This window comes from Cyprinodon tularosa, unplaced genomic scaffold (assembly GCF_016077235.1).
Source record: "Cyprinodon tularosa strain WSP-4 unplaced genomic scaffold, ASM1607723v1 ctg791, whole genome shotgun sequence".
NCBI classification, from domain to species: domain Eukaryota; kingdom Metazoa; phylum Chordata; class Actinopteri; order Cyprinodontiformes; family Cyprinodontidae; genus Cyprinodon; species Cyprinodon tularosa.
In genome coordinates, this window is record NW_024039553.1 from 23,255 (window position 1) to 48,182 (window position 24,928).

The 24,928-nt window shown below is 37.6% G+C and overlaps 2 protein-coding genes across 3 annotated transcripts; one reads left to right on the forward strand and one right to left on the reverse strand.

Annotated features, from left to right (window-relative positions):
• Window positions 1-7,096: 7,096 nt before the first annotated feature.
• On the reverse strand, window positions 7,097-16,736 carry kif25 (kinesin family member 25). 2 transcript variants are annotated; one of them, XM_038271151.1, is made up of 15 exons: window positions 16,417-16,736; window positions 16,232-16,297; window positions 14,723-14,854; window positions 14,495-14,636; window positions 12,953-13,050; window positions 12,783-12,868; window positions 12,664-12,703; window positions 12,517-12,584; window positions 12,347-12,421; window positions 12,088-12,234; window positions 11,152-11,328; window positions 10,216-10,370; window positions 9,542-9,766; window positions 8,989-9,144; window positions 7,097-7,877 (listed from the first exon to the last, which is right to left on the reverse strand). In XM_038271151.1, the coding sequence occupies exons 1-15, from the start codon at window positions 16,483-16,485 to the stop codon at window positions 7,726-7,728; spliced, it is 1,788 nt and encodes a 595-aa protein (XP_038127079.1). In that variant the 5' UTR covers window positions 16,486-16,736; the 3' UTR covers window positions 7,097-7,725. The 2 variants fall into 2 exon arrangements, with proteins under 2 accessions (XP_038127079.1, XP_038127080.1); XM_038271152.1 differs by having other exon boundaries at window positions 14,723-14,839; window positions 16,417-16,734.
• A 92-nt stretch (window positions 16,737-16,828) lies between these two features.
• ccdc167 (coiled-coil domain containing 167) lies at window positions 16,829-19,402 on the forward strand. The gene is made up of 4 exons (XM_038271153.1): window positions 16,829-16,989; window positions 17,181-17,275; window positions 18,082-18,134; window positions 18,952-19,402. The coding sequence occupies exons 1-4, from the start codon at window positions 16,939-16,941 to the stop codon at window positions 19,068-19,070; spliced, it is 318 nt and encodes a 105-aa protein (XP_038127081.1). The 5' UTR covers window positions 16,829-16,938; the 3' UTR covers window positions 19,071-19,402.
• Window positions 19,403-24,928: the final 5,526 nt, after the last annotated feature.

Genomic DNA, 24,928 nt, shown 5'->3' on the forward strand with positions numbered 1-24,928 from the left:
GCTTCATATGTTACATGCTTGTTGTTGAGCCTAATATCAGTTAATACATTTTTAAGATAGAAGAAAACTTGGAGCTGGACAAAAAGGTATAAGGAAACTTTGTGATGGCCTCAAGAGCACTTAATCAGGGTTTCTCCACATCAATGCATTGACATTAAAAATGTTCCCTCCCACATCATGCTGATGGATACAGCCAGCGCTCTTAATCAGGATAACCTTCTTCAATAACAGCGTTTGGTTATGATATGTACAATGGCCTAGGTGTGCAGACTAACTGAATATAAGAGTACTTATATTAAGTACTAAAAATAGATATGAAATTGATTCACAAATCACACAACAGATGCAAAGGACAAAAACTCTGCAAAAGAGGAATGCTGCAGTCACAGCATTTTGTAGCATGGTGCAAACAAGATATATACTGCAAACACATAAATAATTTTAATAGAGATAGCACATTACATGCAAGAGAAATGCTGGAAGAAGCAAAAACTGCAAGTTAAGAAGAGCTGAAAATTAGCTCTGCAAAAGGTGCTCTGGACCACCAGGGGGAGCAATTATTAACCCATTGCTTTGGACCTTCCAGTAGTTCTAGTTTCACCCCAGGGGTTTAAAGTATCTTCATTAAGTGGATCTAATTTGCAAGTTTTTCTTAACTAACAGTTTGTGATACTTCCAGCATTTTTATTTTTGCTTTTTATAATTTTGTGTAACGTATGCGTCTGCAGCAAATATTTCCATTGCATTTGCACTATGCTGTTCCATGTTATGTGATTACAGCAGGTTTTGCTTTTTGTGTATCTTGCATGTTAGTCTATCTTAATACCAGTGGCGGCCGGCCCATAGGGGGCGCTGGGGCACCGCCCTCCCTGATAAGAAGAGAGAAACGTAAAATATATTTTTAGAAATTAACTCATAAATGTCTGTTTTACTCTCTAGACTGTGTAACTATAAGCAAAACAAATTATATAAACTACATTTCCCTATCTACTGTCATTAATTTGTGGATTTCCACAGACAGACTCCTACCGTCTCTGTTCTGGGTGCTGTGATCAGACTGACCCACATTTGCAGAGAATCTGTCAATCATGTACTATTGCTAGGTGAATTTAATGGCCAATCAGCGTCTCGGAACTTTATGGTATTGGGGCGCTGAAAATACTGCGCTTTTACAGGCTTCTCTTCTGAACCCAAGCGCAGGTGCAGACAATTAGAGGGAAGATGGCGAATGTAACGAGCGAGATGCAGCTTCCACCAAATTCGGTGAGATCGTTATTTATCTACCCGTTTGCCAGAAGAACATCCCTGTTGTATGATATGAACATTTCATTTCATGGTTATTGTGACAGTGACGAATCCACCTCGTCGCTTAAAACAACCTCTCTAACTTTGCGCGCCACACACACATTCCTGTTATACTGTGTTTGTGAGGACCAATACACTCGCGCTGAGATCAGTAGCTCCATGAACTTAAAACACACAAGCTGTTCCTGGTTACCTGCTGGCGTATTGAGGGTGCACACTTAATATTTCAGTGGGGTTAGCCGTGTGTGTGTGTGTGTGTGTGTGTGTGTGTGTGTGTGTGTGTGTGTGTGTGTGTGTGTGTGTGTGTGTGTGTGTGTGTGTGTGTGTGGGGGTATGTGGGGGGTGTGGGTGTGTACGTGTTTATGCGGGGACTTGTCATCTTCAGTCTGGCTGCGTCTTTGCTGGGTTCAAATCCAGTTTGGTGTAATTGAATAAGTCAATGAATCTGTGTAAAAGAATTAAGTTGTAAAAATTATTTGTTTTTGTACATCAATTGTTTGTGGAGGTAATATATGGACAAAACTGATTAATGAGAAGAAACCAGAAATAAGAGAGCCTGAGGTGAGGGGCTTAAACTATTTAATGAGGGCTGTGGGAAGAAAAGCGGCAATTTTTGTTTTCTGTTTCTTTGTTACATTGCTGGTAACTGGAGGGAGGCTGAGGCCCAGAGTATCTTGTATATGTTTAGTTTCTTTTGCACCCTGTTTTGAGTTTTTGAGCTCAATAAATCACCAACACCGGTAACCCGACTGAGACTGGATTCTTGGAGGCCAAAGAACCCCGTCACAGTGACCCAAATCATCACTGTTACTGTTATTATATAGTAAATTAAATCATTACTGTTAAATTGTATGTATTGTCCAATTGTTTATTTGAATTCTTATTCCGGGTTAGTTGGAGACATACACTAGGCTATATCAGCCCCACCAAAAATATTTTTCACCAGCCGCCACTGCTTAATACTACATTTTTTGGCAGTCTTACTGATAAATTAGCATAACCTGATTCCAACTTATCCATTTAAGGTTGATGAGTGAGTACAGTGCAATTTGAGGTAAGCATTTTACAGTATATTGGACACAAATGTGTTACCAGGAGCTCAAAAATCACTTCAAGCTTATTTAACATCTGATCTACTGTATATAGTGCCCTCCACAGTTATTAGTCATTGATTGGTAAAGATGGCTAAAAAACCTCCAGTTTAAGATTGTGTGAACTTGTTCTAAGAGGCCCTTGTTCTAGAGTGGTGTTGCATTAAAACAATCTAAATATCTTTGAATGTATAAGCTTATTGTAACAAGAAGAAAAAAAACACCCAAATAAGGCTCACTTTGTAAGGATTTGAAAAATAGCATATGGTGGGAAAATAGCTTTTAATTTGTTCTAAAGAAAAAAAATATTAAGTACATGAAGATATTTGCAACATGAAGTAGCAGATTGTCAGTTGAAAATATAAAATGGTAAGCTGGAGTTTATTACTATCATTTCCCCTATCACCTGAATTATTATGCAGGCGGATGAACCATAAACTTCATCCATTCATGGTCTGAATCAATGTGACTCTTTACAGATATGGTGATAAAATAGGCCTTCATCCAGCCTTTGCCACCATTATAAACTTTAAAATTAAACCGTTTTAGACAAGAAGCTATTTTTTGCCATTTTCCTACTTTTCATGATCTTGACACTTCAGCCTGACCTGGATGAAATTTTGCTTCTATCTTTCCTATTTTAATGAAGAGATCTATATTCCAGAAGATACAATTCTGTAGATTACTAAAGAGGTTTGGAAAAGATCCAGATCTTGGTCTCCAGGAAAAATATGTGAAGGCAGAAATATTAGATTTTTTAACAGTGTTAAAATAAAAGTGCTACAGCTAAATGTGCTGTCACACTTGTGCATTTTCTTGCAACTCTCTGCCTTTTGTCAAATCTACGTGGGTGTTTTTTTTCCTCCCCTATCTAAACACAGGATGTTTCTAAAGTGTTCAGTTTTAATATCCTGAGTCTCCTGCTACAGTTCTTTTTTGTCTCTTTAAAAATTAAACATTTTAACACTTTTCCTATGTGTCACATTACATCAGCACCTGTTAGCTTTTATTGTGATAGGATAGCAGTTTCTAGAGTGGTGATTTCATAAAAAATTTAACACGTGAGAGAATGTGTCTTTGAAACAAGGGGAGAGAAAGTTTAATTTGCCATAAGCGATCTGTTCTTCAATTGATGACAATGAGTACTTATTTATAAAATTAACCGGCATGAAACTGCCAGTGCAAATTATCACTGGTGAACTTAATAATTTCTCTGTTACTGTAGGGAATAACAAACCCCTGGGAAAGTTTCCTCTATGGTCCTTGAGGAGCCTCTGACCCGTATGAAGCTCAGACTTAAGTGTCTGGGAAGAGTGGAATAGATGTTTCCCCTATTAATTTTTCTGCCATTAGCTGACATTGGTTATATAAAAAGGCTTTCTCTTTAAATTACAAGGACCTCTTTGCTTATGATATTCTCTTTCCATGTTTTAAAATTTGCCTTCTGTCTATTTGTAAGTAAACTTAAGCATGCTGTATATTTTTCTTAACAAGAACACATCACCAGAGGCACAGTATTATGCATGTATGTAAAGAGTGAACAAGGGAGTAATGGAGCCAATCAAATTTGCATTTCCTCAGCAGAGGTGTCAAAAACAAAGAAGAAAAACCAGCGATCGATGGTCCAAAAGCAATATGATAAAGGTTAATGTTCAGTAAGGTAGGAGAACTGCCAAGCTTAGGAGTGCATGACCAACTACTGCCAGCGGATGGCAAAGGGGTACAAAAAACAGTTTATGTCTGATGATCTTTATTGGGGCGAACATTCTGTTTTTATGCTAAAAAAAGATTAAGTAAACACAATCGAGATAAACACTTGGCTTATATTGCTTCATTTTAAGATGAACTTGTGTTTTTTTCTTTTTTTTTTATATATATAAAGTATGTCACTTGTGCCTTTTAAAGAGAAATTATGTAGGTTTTCATTAAAAAAGCCTTTTTATTTGACCCTTTACAACTAAAACATTGTTTAATGAGCAGACTGACACCTCAGTAGTTCAACACATCTATAAGCCTGCAGCCTATTTTCCTTAATTTACTTCGGGTCAGAAGTTCCCAATCTGTTCTGCGGATGTTACGTCAAGCATGTCCATGTTGAATGGGTCTGACCTATCAAACAATAACAATCAAAGCCTTGTATTTGTGATGGATTAACTGGATACTCAAAAGGAATGAGCATACGATTGCTGCAGTTCTGTGTTTAGGCCACAGGTGGCAGTATTATTAGAAAACTCTGTAATGCCTGTTTAAAGAATTTGTGTGGGAGTCATCAAAGTTTTGTTGTCTTCAGCTCATGGCCTTCAGCTTATCCTAACAGTTGATTTGGGAATCTCTAATCCTAAAAATTAAATGTAAATCCTTTTATTGACACAATGAGGAAATTCACTCTCTGCATTTGACTCGTCCCCTTGGGAACCAGTGGTCTGCCATTGTGCGGCACCCGGGAGTGTGGGGTTAAGGGTTTTGCTCAGGAACCCAGAGTGGAGGCTATGGGGATCAAATCGGGTACTTGCAACCTTCTTAGTGCAAAAGCGCACTGCTCTAACCAATAGGCCAACACTCCCCATCCCCTAATTTTCTTCTAGAGATCACCCCATAGATTCTTAATTGGGTTAAGCTCAGACCAGTTTGTTGACCAATCAGGTGTGGTGACCCAATGGTCATCAAAAGTAGGTAGAAATGTATTTAACCGTGGGTACAGGTGCTATGTCTAGATGGAATATTTAAATCACCAAAGCTTATCAGAACAGGGAAGGATGAAAAACTGACATTTCCTGGAACAGCTGTACTGACAAACAAGGAAAATACACAACTTTATGATACTTTCAATAATTCTTCTTTTCCACTCTTTCTCCAGAATGCTTTTGCATCTCTTTTATCCAACTCTGCCTTTCAGTAGCCTTCATTGAACTGCTAGCCTCTTTAGTAATGATAAATCTAGCTTATATTACCTATAAGTTAAAACATATAAAAAGCATGTATTGCAGATTGATTCTATTGATTAGTGTGCATATAAAGGAAAAGATATGCACGTCTGGGTCTTGGAGGCCAGCATCCAGGCCCAGGACGGAGGATTATTGAATAAGAGTAAAGAAGTACGGTAGATTTACAGATGTGAAATACAGTGGGGCCGAAAAGTATTTTTCTGCTTACAATAATGAAAGAGGCCTGAAACTTTCATCATAGGTACACTTCAACTATGAGAGACGAAATGAGAAAAAAAAAATCCAGGAAATCAGATTGTAGGATTTTTAAAGAATTTATTTGTAAATTATGGTGGATAATAGGTATTTAGACATTAACTAAAATTCAACTCAATACTTTTTAACATAACCTTTGTTGACAATGACAGAGGTCAAATGTTTCCTGTTAGTCTTCACCAGGTTTGCACACACTGTAGCTGGTATTTTGGCCCATTCCTCCATTTCCTCTAGAGCAGTGATGTTTTGGGGCTGTCGCCGGTAAACACAGACTTTCAACGCCCTCCACAATTTTCTATGGGGTTGAGGTCTGGAGACTGTCTATGCCACTCCAGGCTTTTTAAGGTGCCACTCCTTCGTTGTCCGGACGGTGTGTTTGGGATCATTGACATGCTGGAAGATCCAGCAATGTTTCATCTTTTTTTTTTTCCATCACTAATGGAAGGAGGTTTTGGCTTAAAATGTTATGGTACATTCTTCCCTCAGCACGAATCAGCTTTCCTGTCCCCTTTGCAGAAAAACGGCTCTGAAGCACAATGTTTCCTCCCCCATGCTTCATAGTAGGTATGGTGTTCTTGGGATGCAACTCTGGTTTCTTCTTCCTCCAAACATGAGGTGTTGGGCTTTTACCAAAAAGTTTTATTTTGGTTTCATCATGATATTCTCCGAATCCTCTTCTGGATCATGCATATGCTCTCTGGCAAACTTCAGGAGGGCCTGGACAGGTAGTGACTTGAGCAGGGGGACACATCTGGCAATGCAGGATTTGAGTCCGTCTCAGTGTAGTGTGTTACTCATGGTAGCCTTTACTTTGTTCCAAGCTCTCTGCAGGTCATTAATCAGGTCCCTCCGCGTAGTTCTGGGATTTTTGCACACAGTTCTCATGATAATTTTTACCCCACAGGATGAGATCTTGCATGGAGGCCCAGATCGAGGGAGATTAGGGAGAGTCTTCCATTTTCTTACAGTTGCTCCCACAGTTGATTTTTTTCACACAAAGCTGCTGGCCTATTGTAGATTCACTTTTCCCAGCCTGGTGCGGGTCTACAATTTCTTCCTGGTCTCCTTCAATAGCTTTTTGGTCTTGGCCATGGTTGAGTTTGGAGTGTAACTGTTTGAAGCTATGGATGGGTGTCTTTTATACAGATAACAGGTTCAAACAGGTGCCAATAATACAGGTAACGAGTGGAGGACAGAAGAACTTCTTAAAAAATAAGCTACAGGTCTGTGAGAGACAGAAATCTTTCTGGTTTGTGGGTGAACAAATACTTATTTTACACCATAATTTACAAATAAATTCTTTAACAATCCTACAATGTTATCTCTTGGATTTTTCTCCCTCATTTTGTCTTTCATAGTTGAGGTGTATCTATAATTAAAATTACAGACCTCTCTCATTATTCTAAGTAGGAGAACTTGCACAATCAGTGGCTGTCTGAATACTTTTTTTTGCCACACTTTAAATCATGATCTTAATGTTAACAATATAAAAGCCATAAATCACCAAATACTTCTTTATCTTTTACTTTTTGTAAATGTATCACAGTTTAGTGACATAGGAAGTATGTTCTACAAAAAAGATCGTGATCCCTCCTCAATATATCATTACTTCTTAAAAAAGGTTTGCTGTATTCGATAAATTATTCTAATAGCTTTGTTTCTGTAAACAGACTGACCCTTAAATACTTCTAATATTTCTACCATCATCCTTACATCAATAAACTCTTATTGGTACAGTCACCTCTGCATGTAATAGTACTAGAATGTAAAACATTTATCAGGTGAATGTAAGTAAAATCGGACTACATTAAAAAGCTGTAAACTGAAAATCCTTATTCAATAAACATACATAAGGTACAGGTTGTAGGGAATAATTTGCTGATTGATATGATGTAAACTGCTCATGTTGTTCAAGATTTGCACTTCTGGTTGTTGCAATGACACCTTTATCTGCTAAAAGGTTCATACTTCAGTCATTTAAGATAAACTTCAGTTGTAAGGCTGTCATTATGGATGCTGTTTTAGCAGTGGCAAAATCTATAGGTGTGAATCTTTGATCGTTCATCTTTTTGTCAGTTCCTCCAGACAGCAGGACATGTATCTGCAGAGATGAATCCTGCTGTGTTTTATCATTTCACTTTTAGAGTGTTAGTTCTTCTTTGGGGTCTCTCCTTCTGGACCTGACGGACTCTTGTGCCAAAAGCAAGTGACTGCAGGGACTCTGTAACAAAGCACTGTGTGGGAGAAACGCACAGCATCACCAGCAGTTTGGCATCACCACCTGGTGGACAATATTGGAAAATGACAGGTTTTATAATGAGAAACTTGTTTTATTTTATACAATGTAATTAGTTTAATTATCTTTTAGTCTTTGAGTACTTGGATTCATGTTTTTAACAGTTCCACTACTGCCTGCATGTCACAGCAGTTATACCCCCCAATCACAAAAATACCCTCAGAAAAATTACAGAAATTTAAAAAAGGGTTCTTCAGGGTTCCAGTTGCATGAAGAAGGCTGATTTATAACACTTAATATCAATTAGTAACCTAATTTAATTGTATTCTTTGGATTTGCAAATTACCTAATTGGAAAAAAATGAAAAAGAATGAAGAAAAATATTTAAAGTAAAATACATAATTCATCCATTTTATGGCCTTTTTTAACTTCACTAATCCTAATTGATTGTTCAGACGATAAATCACATTTTCATCATAAGTAGAAATGTATCAAGATAATGATAAACAAAAGGATAAACGCCCACCCCCGGTAGTTTGATTACCTACACTAAGAAATAATAAATCATGGTGAGATGAGTTTTAATTTAAGCTTTTTTCATTATTAATGGTGGAGCTTAAATGATCAGGTCCAAGTATTTATGGGGTTTCATTTGTTTTTTGATATTTCCTTTTATTTTGAAAGGTTGTTTTTTTTTTTTACTTATTTTTTCCATAAGATGGTTTCAAACAAAAAATAAAAAATACATGGAATGGCCTCACATGTCTCTGGGATATCTTTCATGTCTAAATTATTAAAGTACGAATTTAAAGGTTAGAATTGGATTTCTATCAATCCCCAAATTTATATAAAAATTGTCTCACTGGACATCTACATCTGAAAAACACAGAAAGCACCAACTTTAATCCGGTTGCTATATCAATAGTTGCCTTATTCTTCGGTTCAATCTAAAACTGAGGTGTTAGTTTAGGTATTAATCCCTGTGATCCTGCTCTACATAAGCAACTCTGTCCCCATCAGAGCGTTCTTATTCCTCGAGGCAGCCACTGGTGTAGAACACAGGATCGTTGCTTCACGTTATAGCAGGATGATGAAAACATTGTGGGTTAGAATTAATCATGCCTAAAAACAAGTTAAAGTTGTGTGTGTGTCTTACCAATGGCATCCTGCAGCAGGTGGGTGAGTTTACTGTTCCTGTAGGGGACGTGGGGTCTTTGCTCAGCCAGAGCTCCAAGAACATCGGAAAGAGCCGAGAGACTTCGGTTAATGCATGACACCTCCCACAGAGCCGCTCCCGACACTCCAGTCATACCTGAATAGCACAATTTCTAAATGTTACATGATTTTAATTACTCTGAATATTTTTCTATTTAGAAATAAGATTAAAAAAAGGGTTTTTAAAACCTATTTGAGCATTTTATTGTCATTACACTGTCACAAGTACAGAGAAATGACCTCTCTGCATTTAACCTATCCCCTTGGGGAGCAGTGGGCTGCAATTGTGTGGCCCCTGGGGAACAGTGTGGGGTGGGGTTAAGGGTCTTTGCTCAGGGACCCAGATTGGCAGTCTGTGGGAGTGGGACTTGGACTCACAAAGTCAGGATTCCAAGCCCTATGCCCTAACCACTAGGCCGCCGCTCCTAACACCAAATCCATATTTTGGAATTCCCATTATACTGCAAATTTAAAGAACATGCATGAGCACCTACCAACACATTCACTCCCTGCCAGGTCCACCAGCTGCAGCTTTGTCCTGTATGTAGTCGCTGATGAGATGCTATTTTTGGGAGAGGGGCAGGAAGAGGAAGCTGAGCTCAGAGTCAGTTCATCAGACGAGTGCGTGGTTGGAGGGTTTGCACGGCGGCAGCGTGGACTCCACCACTGCTTACAGGAGGAGCTCTCCATGTCCTTTTTAGCCGTCTGTAACCTGCGGACTGGAAAGAGGACAGAGGAGGGACCAAGGCAGGAATCACATTAGCGGATTTTGTTTAGTTACTTTTTCTTTTTTAAATGATAGGTATCTCTTAAAAAGGATGTCCATTTGTCTTCAGGTCTGCAGTTAACAATTTGTTGAACATTTCTTTACCATCTTCTGTTCAAGTTTCTGCTGTAAGGCCTTCTCTCATCTATCTTTAAATCACCTTTTCAAGGGTTTGGTCTTGACATTGACTAGACCATTTAGATTTTAAACTATTTGATTATTTAAACTAAAGATGTTGCATTTATAGCTCTTAGTGTGCTTTAACATTTTAAATCGCAACAATCTTGACCTGTTTGCCTGTTTCTTGGTGTATATGATGCTGTTCATTCACTAACGGTGTCTCCCAGATATGGGAGAAATGTGCTAACACTTTTTGCAAGACAGTGCATGTCTGTTTCTCACCTAAGGCCAAGGCATTTGGGGACTTTGTGGAAACGGTGAGGCTGACAACTAGATGAGAACGAGACGAGTCGGCGTGGATGAGTGTCGGACACTTCACCCGGCGCTTCAAGAAACCACCCAGAATCTGCATGATCTCAGACGTATTATTCACCGGCCTGTAAATGGAACACAAAGCGAGAAGCTTAAACTTATCCTTAAACGTAACATCAACACCTTTAGACTTATTACAAAAAAATAAAAAGGATTTGAAACCCGTCTTGTTGAAATTCAGCATTTCAAACTGTGATAATACTGTCATATTCTCAACAATTGTGTATTAGATTCAGAAGAAATAACAGCTTCCTATATGTGTGGTCTTTTCTAATACAGGAAAGCTTCTATATTTCATAACTTGATAAGATAATCAGCCTGGTTATTTCTCTCTAATAATTAAGTTTAAAGAAAAGTTTTCTAACAATGAATGGTAGTTCTCGAATAAATGGTTTGAGAGCCCCTTCTTCTGTCTTCCCCAAATGAATTAAAGAGATACCTGAATCTGGAGTGGAATAAAATACAACACACTTGCAAAAAAGCAAAGTAAAACTTATACATGGTATCTCTGACAGAAAAGTTTGATTTGTTTTATCTGGTGCACATGTGACTCATTATCTAATGCTGGACAACTGCTCAGGGAACGGCCTTGAACCAAACTTCTGCTGACAGGAACAAAGCTTTATTATTCATGTGTCCTTCACATGTAGTCCTCCTTTACTCTGAACTTTAGAAAAAGCTCAAGGTGAGCATTTATTCTGTGTAAGTTCAGGACATTTCTCAGAGTGCATAAACATTTTTTGCAGATTTAAAAAAAAGTTAAGCTTCTCTCAACAGAATGTTAAAACAAAAGAGTCCCTATGTTTAAAAATCCTGAACAATCTCCTTAGCTCCAGCTGCACTCACTCATATGTGAGGTTGGGGACCTGGCTGATCCCAGAAGAGGTTGTGAGGACATCTCGGCGTTGGCTGATAAAGCGTCCTTGTTCGTCTCTGGCAAGCAGGTCATACACCTCGTTATTATACACCTCCATCACCGACACCTCCACCGTGTGACTTTCGGCTGGTTTCTTCGAGATCAGCCTTGTAGTTGCATTGGATCCATCGAACAATCATTGGAATGTGAAACAGAAGAAAAAAGTCAGAGAATTATATGAGTATTTGTCCACCATTTAATTCATATATTTTAGAGGAAATTAACAAGGCAGAGCAATCTTCTTTATTATTGTCAATGTTTTGCATTCAATATACTCAGACAGAGTCTTCAAATATGTATTCATTTCCTGTTAAAATCTTCCTGCATATGAATCTGGGATATATTCATTCTCTCCGAAGAAGCAAGTAGCAACATTGAATGTGTTTTTCTCCTCATGCCTTTTCTTTAAATCTATCATCAGTTATTATTAACATTTATTATTATGATGCTGTCTGAAAAATGAAACCAACTATAGTCTATGAGAATATTTGAATTTCCAGGACTATCTAATCTTTTTAAGGGATTTTAGGAAGAGTCTTGCCTTTAAATCAACTTCAGAACTTAAGGAACGTAATACAACTGCAAAATTGAAGTATGTCTATCATTGACACCCTATTATTTCAGTTATCTCTTGGATACCAGCTAACTTATTGCACACAATTTAAGTCTAATATCTGGTCATTCTCTAACAGTAGGGTTTATCTGTTATTTGGAAACACTTGATTGTCTACCCTAAAACATTACAGGGATGTCTGACACCTCGTGGGTAAAATGTAAAGAGCTGAGAGTTGGTTTCAGCTTTTGCACAGCAACTGTTCTCCATTCCAGAGTTTATGCTCTTCATTTTAGAGGCCTTCTTTTCTCACCGAAAGAGCTCAGCCGCAGCTCTGGGTATGATGCCTTCCTGAGATTCCTGCAGGATTCCAAGTTTTGCCTCTAGAGACTGGGATCCAATCATGGTGTGAGTTTTGCCACTTCCTGTCTGCCCATATGCCATAATGCACACATTATAGCTGCAGTGTAGGGAGGGAGAGGAAATTTGCTTAATGTTCAACTCTTTCAGTCAAACTGCACTAAAATGAATGGATCTTGGAAATGATGTTTTTCCTGTATTTTTCCACTTACCCGTCCAGCAGAGAAGTAAGAAGGGACTTGACTTCCTCAAATACAGTTTCCTGGGAGTCCTCTGGTCCATGCACTCTAAGAAATAACAACAACAACAAATTTAAATAAATAAATTACTGACAGCCAAAAGGAACAGAACACTAAAAGAAACTGTTGGCCATTTATCTTACCTCTCAAATTCAAACATCTTTTGTTGCACTAGCATTCCAGTTCTCATGCAGTTCACTGCTACCGCGTCCTTCAAAATAAGTTTAAAACAATAAGGCTGAATAGAGAATACTCACACAGCAATGGATTAAAACCTTTTAATAACTTACATCACTGATTGTATGGATGACTACCTCTGATGAAGCAGAGCTATAAGAAACAATTACAAAAATGAACAACTTTCCACCCCATATATTCTTTGATAATTATCATCCACCGTTATACCAACCCTGATCCGTGGGTGGAAGTTTGGACATGGTCAAAACGTAGAACTGGTCGCACCCTGCAGTGAACCCTGATGTTCCCTCTCAGTTCCTGCAGACCAAAACAGTGCGTTTAAAGGTTCAGCTATATTTAAAAAAAAATTAAATGTTTTCTCTACATTGATGCACTTCTCACCACTAAAGCATTGTGTATTTCCTTTCTCCTCTGCCTCTCTCCCCTGTACCTTTCCTCCTCCAGGGAGCGCTCCAGAGCTGCGACTCGAGCCTCCAAATCTTGGCAAGAAAGGTTGACAATAAGTAAAACTAAGCAGCACATGAGCATTGAAGGTGTAGCCAGGTTGTTCTTAATCAGTGCTTGACACAGACACATTGGTTTCAGCAGTTTTTAATCATTTTGCTTCAGGTTCAATAAGAAATAAAAATGCAATAAAAACAAATAAGCATTAAAATTATTAATATTTTTAGATATTCTTTGATGACATGAAGTGTGACAAATTGTTGAAATATTGGCTTCATCAGAACAATTGATCCAAATGCCATATTTATTACATTTTCATATACTGAAAATGTCATTAAGTTTTCAACTTTTTCATTTGTTCTATTTTCTATTTGCTTCCTTAAAATAATCAACTGATGATTTGCATTATCATTATATACTTTATTGCTCTATATAATCTTTTAAAATTAATTAAATACGTTTATTTGATATTTTATATTTAATGAACTGTTTTCATGCATGTATCCCTGATTTCTAGTCAAGGTTTTTTCCCCCTTGAGCACAAAGGCACCTATAGTTTACCTTCAATTATTCAAATTCACAACAATAAAACACATGGGATAATAAAATAAAATTTGAAGTAAGTTTTACATTTTGTTTGTAGGTATGACTAAAAATACTCAGGGTCAAAATATCTGCCGAGCGTAATAAAATTATTACATTTGCAAACAAAACAAATTTTTTTAAATTTTGTTGCTTTTAGTACTTTTATTCTATTACTTATTTCTTGCAGTGGTTTAACTGTATATTTCTTAATATTTCATTTATATTTACCAGCCTAACTCCTTATACTGTAACAAAACTAAAATGATCATATGTATTTTGGGGCTAATAAATAGCGAATAGCAGGAATGAAAACTTAAACAAAATAAATTACACAAAATAAGAGAAGTACTCAAGTAGGGCTTCCACCAGCTATAGGATGATCTGTGGCACATAAAAAGGCTCATCATGGCCCAATTAGGTGACCAGATAATTAACCACCAATTATATGAGAGTGACTCAATCAGGTAATTTGCTTTAAGTGCAAAGAGTAGAGATTAGACCTTCAGTTACCTATAAAAACTAGCCTGAAACAAAGTAAAGTGGATTATGTGTGAAGATTATTCTTACAGTGATAGATGAACCAAAGAGTCTGGAAATTACTTTAGAAATATAGAAAGTATTCTTGTTTAAATGTGTAAATAACACATTTATTATAATTTTAAATAATTTTTGGTTATATTGGAAACACTGTAAGGAAAATTCTTGACATTTTACTTTCTTTTAAATCAAAAGTACCAAAAGGTAAGTGTTAAAAGCAGAGTGTACGTACATTAGCATGTTGGTACTCAAGCTACAACCTGCTTGTTCCAGCTATTTGCGTCCGAGGCTCCATGTGCAAAATTTTGAGTTACAAAGTGCTCTCTAAGATGGAGTACAGAATACATTCACACTTACTCTGTAGCTCCTTTCCATTGGGATCATTCAGACAGGAGCCGGCCTCCTTGACTTTCTGCAGCAGCTGCTTGTTCTGCTCCTCCAGTTCAGAAGCAGAGTTAACAAAGACTGCAAAAACTTCACTCAGGACCTGTTTTATACCCTGTCAAGATGAAACAAATTTTTATGTTTTTTTTTCTGGGAGTATATAAGCCTGTGCATTTGGTAATCAATATATAATCCGCATACCTGGACCTGAGTGTGGAGCTTTACAAGAGAAGACTGGAATAATTTCTTCTGGAGTTGATAATGATCTGTTGTTGTTCTGTCTTCTTCATATTCTTGAGCCTCCAGCCGAACTGCATACTGAAAAAGATACGTCTTTTTTTCTGCACTATACTCACTCAAAATTTGGCCAGCTGGTAAAAAAAAATTAAATCAATACACAATGCTTTCAGTTAAGAAACATCTTCCTTAACAGTTTTCTACATAAAAAGTGTGGCGTGTATTTAATTGAACCCATCTAAATTAGATCAAGGGCAGCTGAATGTTAAAGGTCAGATGAGAACATAATGTAACTTTTGGGCCTGAATTAAAAACACAATGGTTCACCCAATTAATGAGCGCTTAAACTATTTTTGCAAACAAGAAAAAACAGAGTTTCTTGAAAACAATTTTAAAGCTGATATGGCAAAAATAATAGGGCTAAACCCTATTTAAAGGAATATTTTGTGTCTGCTTCTGGCTGCCACCGTAGTTTGTGATGGTGTGCTGGTAGGATCCTGATGCTTTGGAATGGACTTTCCTTTTGGAGTAAAATGAGTTTTTTTGTTGTTTTTTCCATAGGAGGTATGCGACACCTATCTGTGACTGGTTATAAATAAAAACCATCAGCTCAAAAGTGGTATTGCTGGAATGGCATATATCTCTACTATTATTATTTCTGACAGTCCAAAGATGTTGACACAAGCCCAGAAGATTCCTTCCTCCTCCCGTCTGTTTTTCTGTAAATATGATTAATTCTCCCTACAATGACTGCAAACATGTTGGTTGTAAGGCTGTGCCAGTTTGTAACTGCCTTTCAAATGTGCTAAACATGGAGGAAAAATTGCAATCACAATCAGTCAGTTTGATAAATAATACGCTTGCATATTCTCCTCTCAAAATTTAGCAAGCTCTGATTATCAGTATATATTTTTGCTTACTACTGAGGGCATATGCACTAAATTAATTAAATAAACTTTTTTTATTTATCTCAAAGATGAGTTAGTAGATCAGTTTTGTGCATGTTTTTTATTTTTATTTTTTTAATAAAATAGACTTAATTACGTTAGATCCTATGCTTAGTGGTACACCGGTATTGCACATGGCCACACCATCACTATGGTGTAATATGGAGGTGGCAGCATCATGCATTAGTGATTGTATTCTTTACAAAGGAATGGAAGGTTGGTCAGAGTTAATGGAAAACTTTGTGGAGCTGATTGAAGGACAACAGTGGGATAGAACCAGTCACATAACTAGTAAGACTTGGGATCTGTGAAGACTTGAAAAGATCCACTTTACAATAATGTGCTACTTTGTTTTTATCAATCACATTAAATAAAAAAAAATAATAATAATTTCATACTAACTGTGTGTTTATAACAAAGCAAAATGTAAAAAAAAAATAATGATTTCAATACTTTTGCAAAAAAAAAAAAAAACTAGCAATCCAAGCTGTGTTGAGAAAGAAATCTATTACTGTAATCTTCTTACCTCAGAAAGTCTTAAATGAAGAATAGCATTCTCCGTCTCCAGTTCAAGTATTCTCTCCTCTTTATTCTACAACAAAATAGGTTAGATAATATTGCCAAAGGTCTGAGGGAATTACTACAAAGAAAATACACGCATTTCTATTTATAATCCACTCTTTGACATCAGCCCCTCACATAATCACTCACCCTCAGTTTGTGCTCCAGTAGATACACTTGATGTGCAACTATTTGGTCCCTTTTTATAAAAAGAGACATTTTTGACAAAAGAAAATAATAAAATCCCAGAACTGATAGGCTGACCTTGTCCCTTTCCTTCTTTAGTGCCCACGTAGTGTTCTCTCTACTGAGGTAATCCAATTAGGGACGATCAACAACTCAACAACAAACAACTCCCATTCTCCCTACCTGTCGACAGGTGGACATCAATACCCCCAAAATATATATGTAATATATGTTATATAAATATTGATATGTACTCATAAAAAAAGACAATCAACATAGTGTGGCTAGTTAAGAACAAGACTTTAAGTCAAACAAGTGGCGTTAACTAACTTGTAATGCGAGGTTTCACCAAGAGAGGGCAGCAAAGCACTCTGGTGTTGACGCCTCACAGAGGGAAAATAAACACAACGAAGAAGAAAATCACTTCCGTATAGTCAGAGCTTTTCCAGCTGCCTGTACTTTGCCCTCTATAGCTTTAGCCTTACAATGACTAAAACAAAAGACAAGAAACGAGAAAATGTCAGCATTGCTTCGGAGGTAAAAACTTGAAGCTTTATTTTTTTGGTGTTTGTAAGCCTGTCGGATTCCATTCAAACTGCCGAATGGCGTTCATCCCTCTGTTTTATCTGTTTTCCCTCTCTTTCTAGTTTTTTGAGTCGTTATAATCAGTCAGTGCACACATCAAACTGTCTTTACGTGATCTTAATGTTTGCCCCATGTCTGTACAGATTGACAGGCTGGAAGAAAGGCGGGAGCGTTGCCATGACAACCTGGATAGGGCGGAGTTTAAGAGCAGAAGGGCGAAGCTGTCCGAGGAGGAAAGGTGAGGGTGGAGACTCAAAACACGTGTGGAAAAAGAAAGTGGAGGGATTATCCATCCATCCATCTCAATTTTTTGTGTTAAAGGAATATCTTTGAACTATAAATTACATTTATAGTGGGCCCATGTTGATAGATAGTAACATTATGTTACTATCTATCAACATGGGCCCATCTTTTATTTTAAACTAGAATCGTGTGCAATAATTTGCTATTATCTAAGTCAACCCGTTTTAAGTTTATTCTTGGAATAAATGCAGTTGTTCTGTTAAACCTCAGGATTTTGTGAGTAAGTGTTGGTGAACAATGCACACAGCAAACAAACTCAACTTGATTGTCAAATGTGCTACATGGTAAACATACAACACAGATGAAATTTCAGTCCTCTCAACCCCACGGTGCATAATAAAATATAAAATATATTTTTGAGAAGTTTAAAGCAAGGTTTAGTCAAACAGGCATCCAGAGCACCAGACGTCTAATGAGTGTTTAGCTCATCATCAGAAAATGGAAAGAGGATGGCACAAATGATTGTTGAGATGGCAGCCAATAGTTAGGTTTTCCACAGGTCTTGCCTTTATGTGGGATTGGAAGCTGGACATTTTGGTTTGTATGCAAAACAAGTGGAAAAATTACATTGCAGGCCTAATGAGCACATCAAACTGCAACTACATGATCCCTAGGAACTTAAGGATAAATGATCCATTACTTTCATTTTGGCATCTGTGGTGTAGAAATATGTTTATTAGTAGCATTTTGTGTTTTTATCAGAGATTAATCTTGATATGCAAATCTCCTTCTTTTTTACAGACAGGAACTGGAAAACGAAATGGCAATCATAAATGAAAGAGTGCAAAAACTAGGTGAGCTGGTGTACCTGAAATAAATATTCCTAGTGACAGATTTGTATTGTATTTGCGCACGGTCTGATCATCACTGACAAGTGAAGTAAACTCTGTTTATTTTCACTTTGATTACTTTCATAAAGTCAGAGGATTTAGATTCAGAGCTATTGACTTCCTTGTTGCAACACAGCTGCATGCTAACCCAATGCTAACTGTGTTTTAAACCAACAAAAATATTTTTCTTATAACTGAAATACATTAATTGTCAATGAAAATTTAAAGAGGCTGTAAGTACCTATGGTTAGGTGAGATGAAAAGCCACTAGGGCTGAATAATAAGATTAATCGATTATAGAAATACTTGTCTTCTTTTTTAGTCATTGATTAATCATTAGCTGGATTATAGAGACATTTAATGGCAGAGCGACCCACTTTGAGCAGTAAATAACCCAGAATTGAAAAAAAAAAAAATGTTGCATTTAAGTTCCATCCAGAATTCTTTAAGTGGAAAAATTTAGATTCACCTGGTTTAATTTCATAAAAAGTATTTTTTCTGGAACCTTTGTTATCCAAATATTAATCTAAAAAAAAAAACAGAATAAACGATTTGCAAAATTATCGTTAGTTGCAGCCCTAAAAGCCACATACATTTATTATAAGATTTTGATTGAAACCTTTTAAATTTCACAATTAACATGTTTTTTTTTTACTAAGTTTTAGTAAACAAAGAAATTAAATAAGATTAGATCCAATCATGCAGTGTCAATTACAGTTAAATCAGAGTCTGTTACCAAATATTACATGTTAATTATTGTTATTCATTTTTTTGTCTTAAGATAAAGAGCTTGCAGTGTTGAGAGGGGAAAACCGAAGGAACATGGTGTTGTCAGTGGCTCTGCTGACTATCAGCGCTCTCTTCTATTACATGTTTTTCTACAATGAGGATGACACATGATGCCGCAGAAGACCTCAAAAGAATCTGCTATTCATTACAGCCTTGCTACAGAATGATTGACTTCCTAACAAAAAGACTTAAACACACTAAAAGAAAAAAGCCAAAGGATTAAATGAAATGTCTGTGTTTGGCCTCCAGGTGGCATCATCGCCATGTAAGTGTCTCTCATTGCCGATTTGCCAAAGTTGCCAAATCCACCATCATTTTTTATTCCTTGAGAATCCCATGGACCAACAAAGATCATGAACGCTGTTGGTGAAATTTCCCTGTGAAATAAGTGAACATGTTCTTCAGCTTGTTTCTATCATTGTTTATAAAACACTTATTACACATAAGCAGCGTAGTTCACATACTGAATGTACAGTTTGACTTATTTAAGCCAGTTCCTCATTACAAACAACGCATGTCTGCATTTTCAGTCATGTATTTGACTTTCATTTTATACTGCATGTGTAAACTAGAAAAAAAAGCAGAATGATGTTATTGTTTGCATTGATTCTAAAGGGACTTCCTACCACACTTACTGCATGTAGTCGCAAGAGCATACGAAAACAAATATACTGAACAATGTTTTCCTGTAAATATGCAATGTTTGGCTTGATTTATTTCCTTTTTGTAAATAAATACAAAATCAACAGATTTAAAAAGCCTGTCCTTTTGCTGATGTACTACTTTATGTGCACCACTTGGGGATCAAAAGACCTTTGGGAATGACAGACTACTAGAGATGTTTAAAAAATGTTTTTGTACTTCTGTTGTTAGTCATTTTTGTATCCAGTTTAGAAACATTATTATACTTAATTTAGATTGATGCAAATAATTTAGGGATGATCAGAGCTAAATTTCCTTTACCAATCATCAAGTGTCAACGACAATTTTCCCCTTTAAAAACATGCATAAATTGACCATTCACATGATTAATGTCAATATACTGGTACTTTGTTCCTCAGAGGTACAAAGCACCTCCCCGCTCCAGCCGGTGAACAATACCTCCTTAACGACCAACCCTTAACAATCATAGACAGGTTTCAGATATTACAGGCTAACAATGGAACCAAACGACCCACTCATCGGTTACCATTTGCATGTTTCCAAACAATACAAGGCATTGTCTATATAAAGACTCAAACTCACTGCGGATCCAGACATTTAAATTGAGAAAGCTTGCTGGAGAGGTGGCAAAACGTCTACAAATCTTGGAAACCAAGTCCAGTGAATTTTTTTTTTTTTACTTTTACGGTTTGAAATGCAAACATTTAATGTAATTAATTTATTTAAGAGGCAGAGGTGTATTGCATTAGTCTATTGCTTTTTTTTTTGTTATACAGCAGTATAATTTTTACATTTGATGCAACTAAAAGTTTTAATTTTCTTTTATTCTTGCAGGGCATTATAAGCCTTCTTTGTAAATATTACTTTTTATAGATCAATAAACCCCTGTTTTTACCCAAAGTCTGGCTAGTCTTATAAAATAATAAAGCAATGATTTTGTGCTACTTTATTTTTGAAAAGATACTTTGCATTGTGAATTTCAAATTAATAAATGTTTATGGACCTTTTATTTTCACAAGAAAACAAATTATTGGAGCTTTCTTGTCTTAAGTTGCAGAACCGATAAAATGACAAAAACTAATAGTGGAGTCATTATGAGTTAAAATGTCTCAGACCAACCATGTACCAAAAAAAAATATTTGTAGAATTAGGTGAGATGTTCAATGTTTCTGTGATGGTTGTGTTTATAAAAAGATAAAATCAAATATGAATATTTGGTAAAAGAAAATTTAAAATGTGTTGCTTGTGGAGATTTTTTATTGTGCTGGGAAAATATTTGTGTGCCCTCCCTCCTACACTCTATTAGCACCGACGCAGACTTTGTCACCCCTACGCCTGCTCACTCTCTCATGTCCAGAGAAAACAAATATCAACAAACCTATTATGCAACCCATCTGTGGCATTTAAATGATTACCATTGTCATCACCATCCCTGAATTCATATGGATAATCACTTTCATATTGGTATAAAGATTGCTTAAAGAACACATTTCACACTAAACAGCTGCACTCTTTGCCGAAGCTGAACTACTGAAAGTCAGTCTTCTGTGATCCCCTGTACACTTTCAAATGTCATGATTTAATGACTAGCTTACCTCGCAGAGTCTTTTCAAATTTAAATTTAGTTTTTTTGTACACCAAAACGCCAGGTGCCTTTGTTTAATACTTTTCAGCTAAATGGGAGTTCAGTGTTTGCAATCAGGTTTCAATATGTAAGATTAATTGTATGCAAAACATTATTTTTATTGTAAAGATCAAAATTTTTTCCTATGTATATGTTTTGAAGTTAAGAAAAAAAAAAGAGACGTTAGCAAAGGGGATGTATAGAAAAAGGTAATATCTAACCTATTGCACTGAAAAAAGAAGTACTGAATATTTTAGCATAATCGTACTCAGTAAAATTCAATGTTACAATTATATGAATATACCGTATTTTCACGACTATAAGGCGCACTTAAACGTCTTTTTTTTCCCTCAAAATGTGCGGTGCGCCCTTTGGTGCGGTGCGCCCTATGTGTGTTGTAACTGCGACTTTTGAGACCACCTCATTGAGGAGATGATGAAAGAGTGGCTGAATGTAAGGAGACCAGGTGTTTTTTTTTTCCACTCATCACCATCGCTGTTAATATGTAACTCCATGCGTGCCCATCTCACAGCTGATGTGAAAAACATGGGGAAACAAATTAACGCTGCGCTGTTCAACCGCTCGACATCGTTGTGAACCGGACCCAGCAGGTGCAGCAGAAGCAGCTTGTTTACATGCAAAGTCAATGGTTGACGCGCGTATAGGCGCAGCAAAAGGTCCTGCAGCGCGTTTTGAGCAGCAGGCGCAGCGCCTCGGGAGCGTTTAAGCATCTGCCAACGCGCTGCTGCTGCTCAGATGGAAAAATTTAAGTTTTGCTGCTGGATGCGCCGCATCAACCAATCAGAGAAGCTGATCTGGGAGCTGACAGCGAGACAGACACAGCGCTCTGATGACATATTATATTAACGCAAATGAAAAAGGCTGGATGGATGAGGAGATGATGAAAGCGTGGCTGAGGCAGGTGTATGTGAGGAGACCAGGTGGTTTTTTCCACGCATCACCATCGCTGCGTGCCCATCTCACAGCCGATGTGAAAAAAAGGTGAATCAAATTAACGCTGTGCTCGCCGTTATCCCGGGGGGTCAGACAAAGGAACTTCAACCGCTCGACATCAGTGTGAAGCGGCCGTTCAAAGTAAGGCTGCGAGCGGCGTGGGAGCGATGGATGACAGACGGAGACCACAGCTTCAGGATAAGTGGAAGGCAGCGCCGGGCAAGTTACGCCACCGTTTGCGGATGGATTGTAGATGCTTGGACTAACGTGTCTGCTGGCTCTATTGTTCAAGCTTTCGCAAAAGCCGGCATTATTTCTGAGGAGCCGCGCTGCACGGAAAGTGACTCTGACAGCGAAGAAGGGGAAATTGGCATGTCTGATTTAGCGCAGCTGTTTAATTCAGAAACAGAAGATGATGACTTTGATGGGTTTGATTAATACTTTGTAATAAATACATGAATAAAGCACAATCATATTTAGTTTTGCTCCCGCTCTATTTTTCTACCTGAAAACTTAAAGCTGCAGTCTGTAACATTGAGAAGAGAGCAGACTTCGACTGAAAATTTGAAGAAAAACAGGTTTCACGCCACTCCCCCACCCTCTCTGCTTCACTCATGCCCCACCTCCAAGCTCCACCCCTCTCACAGCATCTGCGCGGCTACCGCATACTACCGGAAAGGGGGGGGGGGATTCAGCGTGTGTGAGCTGTGATTGACACTCCATCAGACGCTCCTCTGGCTGTGATTGGTTGTTTTGACTCGTCCCGAATTATTCTTTCCATTGAAATACAGGCAGTAGGCGGGACCAATTGAAGCAGTTTTTTTTACAGGTTACATATCACATGTACTGCTGTCTGGGCATAGGGACAGTTTTAGCCAATATGACAAAAAGTGATTTTTAAAAACTTACAGACTTCAGCTTTAATTCAACAGCAGCCTCTGGGCGGGTCTCCTCCTCTTCACCGCGGTGGCTGGCAGGTGTTTTTTCATCTAAATAATCTAAATCTTGCAGCTATATTTGCTGTGATCAGTGGGAATAAAGTAGTTTTAATATGTTTTTAAGTGAGAAAGTCCACCTGAAAACTTAATAATTGCAGTCAGTTCATCCAGATTATCTATTTCTGTCGGAGGCGCTCAGACCCCCACATACCAGCGGTGCGCCGACAGTAGAAATCTCTTCAACAGCAGCCTCACCGCGGCGGCTGGCAGGTGTTTTTCATCTAAATAATTTAAACTGCAGGCACCAGGATACCGGCAATAAAAGCGAACATATTCCGTCGGCAGGTTTCAGGATTTTAAGTTAATTTAGGAGTGACCACAGCGCTGTGTCATCTGCGATGTGTCTGTCTCACGGCCAGCTGCCAGGTTTGATTAATACTTTGTAATAAATACATGAATAAAGCACAATCATACTCAGTTTTGCCCCCGCTGTATTTTTAAATACGCAGTAGAGGTATTTAAAGGTAGTAGAGGACATGTACCTGTATATAAAAAACGCGCCCTATAGTCCGGTGCGCCTTATGTGTGTGTTAAATACAGAAATGGGACACATAACTGAGACTGCGCCTTTTAGTACGGTGCGCCTTATGGTCGTGAAAAGGTATACGTTAATACTAACCCTGGAACCCTGCTTTTGTAATTGAATCAATATAAAAAAAAAGATGCTAGGGAACTGCCTGTGATGTAGAAAATGGATCTTACCTATCAACAGCTGTATATAGAAAGTATAGTTTAGGAAGGTACCATAATGCTCAAGGCTTGTAAGTACCCTACTGTATTTTTAGTGAAGCACTCATTTTAAAGGTTCAGCCAGAGTGATGTTTAAAAGCGTATAAAAAATGTTTCACTAATCAGCAGCTGTAATAGCAGCTAATCATGAGTATTTAAGTATTTTGCGTTCTGCGAGGGATGCAAGTCATATTCATAAGGTGTGTCACGCTGCTTGTGCCTGATTATTCCCTTGTTTGCTATTTCTGCATTAGTCATCATCGCTGCAGATGATTCCTAGAAAAGGAAGTATGGGAGGAAGGTCTTTTAGTTATCAAGTTTAGCTCCTGTGGAACTAATAACCTATTTTAATCTGTGTGGCAGACACCCTGTCACTTATAAGGCTAGGCTGAAAACTTTCCTTTTTGACAAAGCTGGGTCAGGTTATCCTGAGCTTTCTCTAGAGTTATGCTGCCGGAGGATATAGGAACCACTTTTTCTTCATTCTGCTTCTTTCTACCTCTATTCTCCCATTCTGTTGTTAGTTCAACCCTAACTGTATGCACTCTCTTTCATCCTCTGACATAGGAACTGGCTCAGAGCTTCTCTGCCTGGCTGTGTCTTTCCTGGTGGGGCCACCTGTAGCGCAAGATAACAGTCACCTTTCGTATGTCTGCTTCTTCTTGGATGTCTGTTTCTGTCTCATTGAACCCCAGTCGGCCTATGCACAAGGCCGCTCACATTTAGCCTGGTTCTGCTAGAGGCTTCTTCCTGTTAAAAGGGAGATTTTCTTCTCAACTGTTGCTTGGTGCGAGGGATTGCTGTCAAGTCAACGAATCAATACAATCAGCTGGTTTTCCTTAGAAAACTTGGACAAATCTGACTGATCTGGTTGAGGCGTCTCTGTAAAGTGACGCCTTGAGATGACATGTGTTATGAATTTGTGCTATATAAAAAAAGTGAATTGAATTTGAATTGATTAGGGTAATAGTGAGGAGGGGTTTTGTCATGGTTTTGGATAG